Source organism: Chrysochloris asiatica, unplaced genomic scaffold, assembly GCF_000296735.1.
Source record: "Chrysochloris asiatica unplaced genomic scaffold, ChrAsi1.0 scaffold00026, whole genome shotgun sequence".
NCBI lineage: Eukaryota > Metazoa > Chordata > Mammalia > Afrosoricida > Chrysochloridae > Chrysochloris > Chrysochloris asiatica.
The window spans coordinates 16678143-16690735 of NW_006408544.1; the positions used below are offsets into that span (position 1 = coordinate 16678143).

Below are 12593 nucleotides of genomic sequence, written 5' to 3' on the forward strand. Positions count from 1 at the left end.
TGCATATAACCACCACCACCAAGGAGCTCTGGTAGCGTAGCAGTTACGAATCGGGCTGTGAACTGCAAGGTCAGCAGTTCGAAACTACCAGCTGTACCGTGGGAGAAAGATGAGGCATTCTGCTCCCGTAAAGATTTACAGCCTCGGAAACCCTGTACAGGGTAGCTATGAGTCAGAACTGACTCTACGGCACATTACAACATCAACAACCACTACCACCACCACCACCAAGTTAGTGCTACTATATTGGATAGCACAACTGAGAAAAATTAGTCAAATCCTCTTACTTTACAGAAACCTACAAAAGGAAGTGACTATTCAGGACCACAAAGGAAGCCACATCAGAATTTAGGTCTTCTGACTCCTAATTAGTTGCTTTTTCCAGCACCCCAATGCTTTCCTAAATAGCTCTTCCACTGTACTCCTAACATAAGTCTATGTATAATTTGGTAAAATCCACTACATACAGAATATCTCTTTGAAAATTCATATTTAAAAGTGCACTAGAATTTTTCAAATTAGTCATAATCAGTCATTTATCGAGTCAGATGTTCAAACCCACAGCTACTTCTTGGACACCTACACAGGGTCAATATGAGTCGAAACCAACTTGATGGCACTTAACAACACTTTATGTAATAATTATATCATGATAATAACAATATTAAAAAATGATGAGCGCTCATAGGGCGTTTATTATGTACCAACACTGTTTTTCATGAGTTTTATAATATGCAATGAAATATTTTCACGAACATTTTGATACCTCCTGGAAGACATAATAAGTGGCAGAGCTGGGATTAGAACCCAGGTAGTTAAGTTCCTGAGTCTATATTTTAACTGTTGTTGTTGTTAGGTGTCGTAGAGTTGATTCCGACTCATAGTGACTTTATGCACAACAGAATGAAACCCTGCCCAGTACTGCATCATCTTCACAATCATTGTTAAGCTTGAGCCCCTTGCTGCTGCCACTGTGCCATTCCATCTTGTTGGGGGTGGTCTTCCTCTTTTTTGCTGACCTTCCACTTTACCCAGCATGACATCTTTCTCCATGGACTGGTCCCTTCTGACAATATGTCCAAAGCATGAGAGATGAAGTATCACCATCCTGGCTTCTAAAGAGCATTCTGGTTATAAAATGTAGTGAGAAGTAGAATATTTTAACTACTCACTACATTTTACTGCTTCTCTATCAAAGATTCAATGACTAAGAGTAGGAATAAATGCTGTTTCACCAAAGCAGAATGAGAAGACTGACTTCAGATCTGGAAAAGCTGAGTTCTTTTGTTTCCCATCAAAAAGGACTTGGAAAAAGTACAATGTTTATCATGTTAATAAAATCACCCACTCCCTTACGACACCCACAATCACACCCATGCCAACGTGGAGCATCTGAAGACAGTCCAATTTCCTGCATTTAACTTATGCCACTTATCTCTAAAGACCTCCACATCAGCAGTTCCTTCCCTAAAACATTATTTTTTTAAAAGGGTACCAAAAAAAAACCAAGAAGAAAGAAAAGCAATCCTTTCTAAACACAGAATTTACATCAGAATTTTTCAAGCGCTTTATTCTAAAATCCTTTTCATGAGTGTAAGCTAAGGACAAGAGAAAAGTATCATCGACCAGCTGATGAAACAAGTGTCAGAGCTGGCAACTAAACCTCTAAGAACAGGGAACACTGCGGCTAAATTATGTGTACCTGCAATTAAATAGACCTTGGTTAGAATCTTGGTTACTTACTGTAACCTTTTCACAAATGTAAAATATGGCTAACAAAAATATCTATCCCATATGGAAGGCAAATATTCCATAGGTGTCAGTGCCAGATTTTTATTTCAGAGACTTGACAGTCATCCACTTCTGATTCAGGCAGGAGAGCACATGAACCGCCCCCACTAATAGCTTTCTTGACAACATTTTCAGGAATCACTGCCTGGGTAGCACTACCAGGGGTGAGGGGTAGAAAGGAGGAGAGCCATAAAGGGGAGTTTGCAAGAGTTTTATAAAAGTTTGAAAAGAGTAGTAATTCCTTTGCTGTTGTTTTTAAGTGTCATGGAGTTGGTTCTGACTCATAGTGACCCTGTATAGGGTTTCTGAGGAGTGACTGGTGGGTTTGGATTGCCGACCTTGTGGTTAGCAGTGCTTTTCCTACCTACAGAGTCACTCTAGGACTCCACTTCCTTTCATAAACAATTAATTTTTCTTCAATAGGAGGAAATAGTAATAGTAACATTTACCAAATGCTTTCTAAATGTGTGACACAATGCAAGGGAGTTTCGAAAAGTTTGTGGAAAAGTAGAATGAAAGATAATGGAATTTTTCCACAAACTTTTTGAAGCTCCCTCAAATTCAATACTTTTTCTTTTAATCTTTACAACACAGTCCTCCTTTCTCAAGTTGCCCTCCTATGTTTCTGCAGTCCAAGGCATTTCCCCACTCAGCACATATCACCATTTACCAGTTACTGTTGATTCTGTTCCAACTTACGGTGACCCCAAGTATTTCAGAATAGAACTGGTATTCATATGGTGTTCATGGGTATGACCTTTTGGAAGCAAATCACCAGGCCTTTCTTCCAAAGTGCCTCTGGTTAGGTTCAAACCACCAACTTTTAAGTAAGTAGCCTAGCACTTAACTGTCTGTACCACCCAGGGACTCCTGTACATATCACAGTGTCATGCCTGCTTACCACTGCCATCTAGTCAATTTTGACTCATAGCTACCCTGTATAGGGTTTCCAAGGCTGTAAATCTTTGTAGGAACAGAAAGCCTCATCTTTTTCCTGTGGAGCAGCTGGTGGGTTTGAACTGCCAACCATATAGTTAGCAGACTTGTCTTTGTATCTCACCATATTATAAACTACAAAAGGACAGGAATCATAATCATCATATTTACCAATCATTCATTTATTCTTTCAACAAATATTCCTGAACATGAACAAGACAAAAATGGTAATCGCTCATACTTTCTAAAGATGGTTACAGCACTATCTCCCATCCTACACACTTTTTACAAATGTGACCTTGACACTCCTCCCATTGTGTGTTTGGCATTGTGGCAGCAAGGGGAGGGGGAGGGGAGTGGTGGGAAAGTGGGGTGGGGAGGGGAATTTTCTCTCTTGAACCTACCTCAATAGAGTAAAGCAAAAGTAATATTCTATGACTTGTAGACTAGAGGAAAAAAAAAAAAAAAGGCTTTTTTGTTGTTGTTTTTTGCCTGCCTTATTCTCCTGGGACACTCACACATGGAATCCAGATGCACCGTTGTATGCTGTCAATTCCAATGCATAGTGACCCTATAGGCAAAGCAGAATTGCTTCATAAGGTTTCCTAGGTCCACATCAGGTATTTGTTGGGGTCCTAGTGTGGCACTGTAGGATAAGCACTGGACTGCTAACTGCGAGGTCTGTGATTCAAACGCACCAGCCTCTCCTAGAAGTCCTATACAGGGTCACTATGAGTTTGAACTGACTGTTGTTGTTAAGTACCTTGGAGTCGGTTCCGACTCATAGTGACCCTTCACAGGGTTTCCGAGGTTATAAATCTTTATGGGAGCAGAAAGCCTCATGTTTCTCCCGCAGAATGGCTGGTAGTTTCGAACTGCTGACCTTGCGGTTCAAAGCCCGATTCGTAACCACTACGCTACCAGAGCTCCTTTTGAACTGATTAGATGATACTTAACAATCTTAATAGGAGCAGACTGCCAGATCTTTTCTATACAACCGAGCACTTAACCACTGTGCCACCAGGGCTCCTTCCCAAAATAGTTCTTGCAGAAAAACTACATGTAGAGAGAAGTCACCAAATCAGTTGAGACCTAGACATCATGAAACAAAGACAAATCTTCCATACTGTGCCTTGTTCAAATTCCTAATCCACAGAAGCATGAGCATAAAATAATTTCTCACACCACTAAGCTTTGGGGTGCTTTATAATGCAGCAATGGTAATTAGAACAACCACAGAGAGCTTTAAGTCTAGCAAGGTATAAAGATACTGGCTGTTTCCAAGATACTGCCAACATCTAATACAGTAACTGGAACACAGAGAAATAGTTAAGTGAAGAAGTCCTCATTATGCCCATTGACAGATTAGGAATTGAGGCTTTGAGAGATTAAATAACTCATCCAAGGCCACTCAGCTGGTCAGGGCCAGAACAAATTAAAATTCAGATCTAAACCCACATTCCTTAACACTCTTGTCTCCCTTAGAACTGGGGGGAGAAAAATCATTCTGGGGGAGTTCTTGTAATTTTATGCTAAAAACACAGCAATATGTTTTAAAAAGGGATTTTCCCTATTTTAAACATTCTGGCCTAATAGAGCTCATCATGGAGTCCTAGCATGGCGCTGTGGGCTAATGCGTCAGACTGCAAAATCGTTTGAACTGCAAGGTTGGTGGTTCAAGCTTACCAGCTGCTCCTTGGAAGCCCTATACAGGGATGTTATGGGTCGGAATCCACTCCACAGCATTTAACAACAACAATGCAGTTTCATTCCCCTGAGATGGAAATCCACACATTACTTCCTTTGAGAAGCCTTTCCTAACTGCCCTTCCTAACTCTAATGCCAGGTCTTCCCCATACTCAAGCCCTTCTACCCATCAATTTCATTTTCTTCCTAGCACTTAATCCCTAGCAGAAAAATCTTGTTTACTAATTTGTTCATGTGTCTATTGTTTTATTTTCTGTCCCAATTAGAATATAAGCTTCATGAGAGCAGGGACCTTGTCTATTCTGCTCATTGTATCCCCTGTAACTGGGGCAGTGCCTGGAATATGGCAGATGCTCCAAAAATATTTACTGAGTGAAGGAGTGACTGCATTCAGAAACACTGATTGCCCACCCAATCTCATCACCCACAAAGAAATGGTATGCGTATAGTGCTGATAAGATAAAATAGAATTCAAAAACACAGTAGGACTGCTGTAGTCATTCTCTACAGTAAGGTCAGTACAAAAAAGGGAAAGGAGGGGTTCATGCCACAAGCCACCCACTTAGAAAAGCATAAAGCAAGTCCACAGAAAAGCCAATTCAACTTTCAATTAAGTGAAAAATTCATGATCAAGCTTAGAATTAAAATATAAAAGATGCGATGAAGTAGGGAGCAGACGGATGAAGCAAAAACGGTCATACTTCTGCCTTCCATTTATAACCACTACCCTCTAGTTCCTCAAAAAAAAATCACTTTCTTCAGACACACTGGCTTAACCACACCAAAGACAACTGTTGGTGACTCTAACCTCAGACCTCCTACCCTTCATCTGGCACTTCCTTACTCACCTTGACACGCCTCCCTGGCTTGTAAGGTCGCCACAAGGAAAGGAAAAGGAAGTGACCAAGCTCATCCTGGAAAAGGTGAGGAGGGGAGTCTTCAGACCCAGAACAGGGATCTCAGCATAAGCACGTCCCCAACGGTCCTGTTTCTCCCTAAAGACAAAGTTCCCCTTCCAAAGGGCCTACCAAGTGCTAGGCACTATGCTGGACTCTTAAGCACGTTTTTTCCTGGTCAAGGGACTGTTTCTTTGCCCAAGAATTTAGGGAGGGCTTAAGTACAACTTCACCAACATTTCCCCCATGCGCTACTCCCTACATCAAGAAATCTCCCTCAAATTCCTGGAGCGGTTTGGGGATGATCAAAAGAAACCTAGCGTGGCCTAAGAAACAGAACGCGAAGAGGATAGTGTTAGGCTAGGGGCGGGGTGGGAGGGGGGGTTATATCAGATAGAGGCCCAAGATCAGTTAAAGATTAAAATAAGAACGCGCTCTAACCCTTTCCAAGCCCAGTATGTCCATCAGAAGAGGTGATGAGGAGCAGGAAACTGAAGCCCAGCAAACAGGTGGCCCCGAGACGAGACCGCAGCTCCATGGTAGTAGGTGCGCTGGGCCACCAGAATGAGAGGACCTACAGGGTCGGAATCTTAGTCGAAAGTCCGTACCGTGCTCCGAGCGTGTTTCACTCCAACCCCTAGCGTTCCCAGATTTTTTTTTTTTTCCCTTTTTTTTTCAAACCCTGAAGGAAGTGATGTTAGACGGATGTGGGTGGTGCCTACAGGGTTCGGTTTGATATGAAGTAAATTTAAAGGTGCAGCTCACGTAGGAGAAAAAGGATGCGGGAGTTGCCTCGAGCGAGAGTTCCTTCCACGCGGTTCCACCGAGAGGGAAAAGGTGGACCGTGGCAGTGGGGGTGGGGAGGGGAGAAAAGAAGAAGAGACTGGAGAACGGTTGGGGATTCTGTCAACCAGTCAAACTATTGACTCTCCACGCCCGCAGAACCTCTGCGCTTAATTCAAAACGCAAGTCTTTGATTGGGGACAACTCTCAATGCTTGGCGGCTTGCTCATTAGCCTGGGGTCCTTATACCCCCACCCCCCTGTTAAATAAAACACACACCAATGATTTCATTTCTAGGTTTCTGCTCAGGACTCTGAAGAGACCTGGCAAATATATTCTACAGTGCATGGTCTCATTGAAGAAATGCCCCCTTCCTGCTGGAGAAGAAACTTTGTACCTTATTTGTTTTTCCTTAAAACCGCAATTCTTCCACCTAGAAATGATGCAACCAACTGATGCAAGAAGCTCCAAGAAAACCAAATTTAGGACCTCTTATTCCACGGCATATACCAACATTGCAAAACTGACCAGAATGAACCAGGGCATAAGTCATTGCAGACTTATGTCTTCTGACTAAATCTCTGTTTCCGTTGTTTTTAAATTCTTTGTGGGTTGAGTGTTTATTTCTTTCCTCTACTTCATAAAAAAGAAAAGAAAAATTTCTGTCTCGCCTCCGTGCACTAGTTGAAACTAACAATGCCGTTCTTAATGCATAATGAAAAGCAACCGAACAAAAGTAAACACAAACAAAAATACACCTAGTCTTTTTATGAGGCCCCTTACGCATAAGGTCGCTATGGGTCAGTACCGACTCGATGGCAAATAACAACAACACAGATTGTAGGGAGCGCTGGTGGTAGGCATAGCGCTCAGCGGCTAACCAAAAGGTCCGCTGTTGAAACCCACCAGCCGCTTGGCAGGAGAAGATGTGACAGCCTTCTGTAAAGATTTACACCCTTGGAAAACCTGTAGGGCAATTCTCTGTCCTACTAGAGTAGCCATGAGTCGGAAACCTCTCCTGAGCAGTGGGTTTGCTTTGGTTGGTATAGATTATAGAAAAGGACACAATGGAGCGCAAGAAAGACTGCAAGTTCCAGGATGCAGCGCGGCTATTAGCACCCGCCACATCTCTATTGGGAGGCGCACAGCAGGCTGGGTTTTGTAGTTCATATGTGTGCTCCCCGATAGGCCTCTCTGGCGAGGGAGAGGCGGGGCTGGCTTTGTCACGTGGACTCCGCTCCCGCCACCGTCGTCTTTCTCTGTCCCCACTGAAGCAGCCATCTTGCTCTTGCCGCGTGCTGGTGTTTGAGGACCCTCCCTGCTCAGGTGAGACCCCCGGCGGTCCCGCCACTTCACGGTCATAGGCCGCTGCGCACGGTCTCCCCCCACCCCCCCGCCCTCTCCTTCCGACACCCGCCAACCGCTCGGGCTGCCACTTCCGCCGTGGCGCGCCAAGTGGGGGCGGAGGCGGCTGACTTGGCCTGTAGGTTACCGGCGGCGCAGCTGGGGGTCGGCACCTGAGGGAAGGTCCCCAGCACCACAGCCTCCTTTGAGAGCGAGCTGGCCCACACTGTTGCGGTCTAAATCCAGTCCCGGGAGGCAAGTGATTCCCACCTCGGTCCCGCTACTCCCCATTATTCACAACAACAATGCCGCGAGCTTTGTACAGGCTATTCCTTTCCATCTCATTTGATATCGTCAGTGAGTTCATTAAGATCAACAGATAGGGAAACTGAGGTTAGCATCCCTCCCCGATCCCCAAACACTTGGGACGGAACTTAGTTGCCGCGCTCTTCACCTTGTGTGGGCAGTGTTTGTTTACAAGTCAGCCTCCCTCTTTGACACATTTCCCTGCCTATCTTTATAGCCTCATCAACTACCTAATGTCAGAAATAGTTGATTGACCCACAGGCCCGATGTCACACATGAATGGCGGTTTCAACTTCCGTTCCCACGTTCTTTCACTATACTTTAGCTGCCTCTTTGCCAGTAGTAACAATAGTTACCAACCCAGTTGTGACCCATACACTCTGCTTGATCCTTTAACCTTTACCCTTGAAACAATCCTGTGGATTCTCTATTCTTTTACTAGCAGAAGGGGGAAAGCAAGTTCGGAAAAGTAAAATAATTTTACAAAGGGTTAAAGAATTAATCCTGTGTGTAGAACCCTAGTCCTTCTGATTCTTAGGACTAAGCCTCTCTCAAACACCCCCGTAATAACCAGAACTGAACGTTGAAAATTATTTATCTCCGTAGACATATTTGTGAAAGTGTCTATCACAGTAGACGCTTTGTTGTTGTTAAGTGCTCTAGAGTCGGTTCCTACCCATAGCGACCCTATATAGGGTTTCCAAGGAGCTTCTGGTGAGCTTGAACCGCCGACCTTGCAGTTCAAACGGTTTTGCAGTCTGGCGTTAACCCAGTGTGCCACGCTTAGGCACTCAAAAAATATTGATTGTAACATCTTTATTCACACCTTTTCTTGAGTCCTGGAGGAAGTGGTAAAAAGGTTCTTAGATCTCTAAGGAAGAGCTCACTAAAAATGTGGCCATAGGAAGTTACTTCTTCCTACAGGCACTTCCTCCTTAGGAAATGCCTTCTCCCTTTACAGACCCTCATTTCCAATCTTATAAATTAGGGGGGAGAGGGAAACAGTTTTATTTGTCTATAAGTTATACCCGGTTACTGTCAAGAGGTATTTAAAATGACCTCACATTTAACGCAGGAATGATGGGCACAGTAAAGCTTGATTGAGAAATAGGGAACCCAAGCAGCAGATCTTTGCTATCTGTTCCAGATTCTGAATTTGCCATCTCTTCTTGCTGTGTTAGATCCAGTGCTCTTTACTAACTGACTTTCACATACCCCAACCTACTACTAGTAGACAAAGGACCACCCAGACTCCTAGAACTTCCATCCTCCCTCAAACGTGTCTCTGAACCTAGGAGCAAGTTTTCTTAATTCTGTTATCTTGACGGGCCACTATAGAATCTATTCTTTGAAGCACACATTGATTTAAAGAGTTAATTTTGTTCTATCTTTTCAAATTATGTCAGGACTTTTGTCTTGGCTTTCCAACCCCATCTCTTGTAAATTGTTAATTCAAAGTGTATTCTGTAACAAAAGGTTTAGCCTGATTTGTTTTTCTGATATTTTCTCTGAGGAATTCTTTTTTTTTGTTGTATCATTATACCTTTGTGGCCACATTCCTTGAGAAAAGTGGCTATTGATCTTTTTCTGTAGATATTTGAGTACAGAGATTGGAATTTACATTAGCAAATTTAAGTCTATGGTAGAAATGAGATTGGTATACCTAAGGTTGTGCATGCTAATCACACTTCTTATAAAAGTGTTTTTAGCTGCTTGAACATAGTGGTATGGTACTGAGCACAGATTTAAGAGTCACAAATTCTAAATCTTATATAGGAATTGGATTTTATTTGAACTTAAAGGGAAAATGTTGTTAAGTTCATTGAGTAGGTTCCGACTCACAGCGACTCAGTATAGGTAGGGTTTCCAAGGAGTAGCTGGTGAGTTTGAACCATCGACCTTGTGGTACAAACCGACCCTCTGGTCCTGTGATTGTCCTACAGCGCCATACCAGGACTCCCAAAGAAAATATGTTGTTATGTGCTGTGGAGTCGGTTCCGACTCATACAGCGTTTCTGAGGCTGTAAATCTTTACAGAAGCAGAAAGCCTCATTCTTCTTCCGTGGAACAGGTGGTAGTTTCAAACTGCTGACTGTGTGATTAGCAACCCGATTTGTAACTACTATGCTACCAGAGCTCCTTAAAGAAAATATATATATAGCTTAATGCCTAAGTATAGTGCCATAGTACAGAATGATTAGTTATTTTATCTTTGTTTCCTTTTTTCCCCCCCATATGTTGTATGACGGAAACAATATCTCTTTCATATGAGTGATGATTGTAAAAGGGTTGAAAAAGTGGCCAAAAAGGTTTGATAACAGATAATAGTTGCTTATTTCTTCCCTCAGCATCTCAGTAATGTTTTGTTGATCCACAGAACAAGTAAAACAAGACTTTTAACATTACTTTTGTTTATTTAGTGTGGAATGTTATGACCCATTAGAAACATAAGAGCTTATTATCCTTAGTTTAATAGGACTATCACTAACCAAATGAGGATTCATTAATTATATATAATGTTCTTAAAACTTCATAGCTTTAAAAGGCATATTTTTTAGTTTCTCCTTACCTCAAAGTTTTAGTGTTAATGAAGCAGAGATGTTTCTGTGCAAATGTTCAGTGAATTATTTGGCCCTGGATGGTGTGAGAATATCTTGACAAGAGTGACATATTGTATTAGTGCACAATATTGAATGAACCCTGGTAGAGTACTGCAGAATTGCTAAATGTTGGAATTCTGATTCTGATTCCCTATTAGCATACCATCTGACCTTGAATAGAGGATGTGACTATATCATATCTTGACAGCTAGACATCTTTGAGTTTCTTTGTCCAGTTGATTTTATTTTGACTTTTGTTTAAGGTTTGTAAGAAATACAGAAAGTGAAGAAAAAAATCTACTTGACAGTTTTGTTAATAACAATTGGTAACAGCCCTATGCTGTAAAAAAGACTTTAGGAGTAAAAACTGACTTACTGCAGATTTCATAATTGGTTTGATTTTACTGAATGCCAGAATACTGAAAGCTTGTGGGGTGTTTTGTTTTTGTTTTTTTTTTTGGTGGGTCGGGGAGGGAGGCGGGGACTCTTCAAATACATGAATTTGAATCCCATTTTATTTTGTTTGGGTTTATAACTTCCTCAAGAATTATATAAATTTGATTTTTTAAAATATCTGATTTATGCAGCTAGAACAAGTTGTTAATATTAAAAATACAAGTAGTAATAATATGATTGTGGAGATACATATTACAAGTTCAAAAACCCAGAAGGTGTTATTCACATAAGCAGTTATTTTATTTTGTTACCATAGTGACTTTAACATCTATTTCCCCTCCCCCCCCAGGTTTACCAACAGCATGAATCAAGAAAAGTTAGCCAAACTTCAGGCTCAGGTCCGGATAGGGGGCAAGGTGAGTAAGGCACCACAAGAATTAATTAGAGAATGTGATATTACAGGTAGTAGTAATATTTTGGATTTGTGGTCTTTAAAAATCTAAGATCTTTTCTGTTATCAAGATAAACCACATTCCAATATGAAAATAATTTCTCTAGGTCTAAAATATAAATAACGAAGACTGATGGTGTGATGGAAATAGTCATCTTTGAATCCTAATTCTTAACATCTGCTATGTGATATGAGCTATTTTCTCAACTTCATTATCCTCCATTTTCTCATTTATAATACGGAAATAATCCTATATAGTATACTTCTACAGATAAGAGTTGTTAAGTGCCATCGAGTTGATTTCCAACTCATAATGACCCTCTATGGGGTTTCCAAGACTTTAAATTTTTGCAGGAGCAAAAAGCTTCATGTTTCTCCTGCAGAGCAGCTGGCGGATTCGAACATCAAACCTTGTGGTTTACAGTCCAGTGCTTATCATATGGAGCCACAATTGTTGTTGTTAAGTGCCATTGAGTCATTTCCAACTCATATTGGCCCTGCATAGGGTTTCCGAGGAGTGGCTGGAGAGTTTAAACTGCCAACCTTGTGATTAAGTGCTTATCCTATAGCTCCACTGCAAGATAAGAGTGGTATTTATAAAATAGCTAACGTAATATTTGATCTAGAGTGGATGGTACTTAATATGATAGTTATTGTAATGTTGTACTCCTTAGGTAGTGCAAACTGTAGATGTGGTGGTGGCTGTGTTTATGGGCTGTGGAGTAGGTTCCAATTCATAAAGATCCTATGTAGGGTTTCCAAGGCTGTAAGTTTTTATGGGAGCAGAAAGCCTCATCTTTCTCCCAAGGAACTACTGGTAGTTAGCAGCCCAACTAGTAACCACTACGCTACCAGAGCACCTTGACAGTGAGTGTACTCAGTTGCTAATCAAAGGTTGGCAGTTTATATTACCTGGATGTACCCAGAAGACGGAAAACTCAGCGTTGAAAAAATAGGGAGCATAGTTCTACTGTAAGATATGTGAAGTTGAGAGAACAAACAAGATGGCAGATTGGGTGGATGTGAAGTAAAGAGCTCCACCAACAACAACACAGAATACCTGACCAAACAAGCTCAGGGGATGCTCCAGAACTCTGAACCACATATAAAGGAATATTTAGATGGTTGGAAGGCTCACAGCTGGGGGAAATTGTGGCAGAATATTGCTTTCTAGTCCGGGACGCTAGCTGCTCCAGGAGCCGCCATCTTCAGTGAGATCAAGTGGGGGAAGGATCAGAGCTGCCAAAGACGCCTGGCGGAACCGCTGAGATAAAAGGTGTGGACATTCTTTTCTTTTGGTATCTGTTTATTGTCCCTTGCTATCTGCACACCTCCATTCTGGTGACTATAGGGGTGCCTGAGCTAGTGGGCACCCCAGCCCCA

General features: G+C 42.0%; 2 protein-coding genes across 2 annotated transcripts in view; one reads left to right on the forward strand and one right to left on the reverse strand.

The window, feature by feature from the left end:
- TXNDC12 (thioredoxin domain containing 12 (endoplasmic reticulum)) overlaps window positions 1-5868 on the reverse strand; it is a 41563-nt gene extending 35695 nt beyond the window's left edge. The window contains exon 1 of the mRNA XM_006839765.1: window positions 5772-5868. Coding sequence (XP_006839828.1) covers window positions 5772-5868 — 97 coding nt within the window. The remainder of the gene's footprint in view (window positions 1-5771) is intronic.
- Window positions 5869-7355: 1487 nt separating this feature from the next.
- BTF3L4 (basic transcription factor 3-like 4) overlaps window positions 7356-12593 on the forward strand; it is a 35672-nt gene continuing 30434 nt past the window's right edge. Inside the window, exons 1-2 of the mRNA XM_006839766.1 lie at window positions 7356-7439; window positions 11109-11175. Coding sequence (XP_006839829.1) covers window positions 11122-11175 — 54 coding nt within the window. The 5' untranslated portion in view covers window positions 7356-7439; window positions 11109-11121. The remainder of the gene's footprint in view (window positions 7440-11108; window positions 11176-12593) is intronic.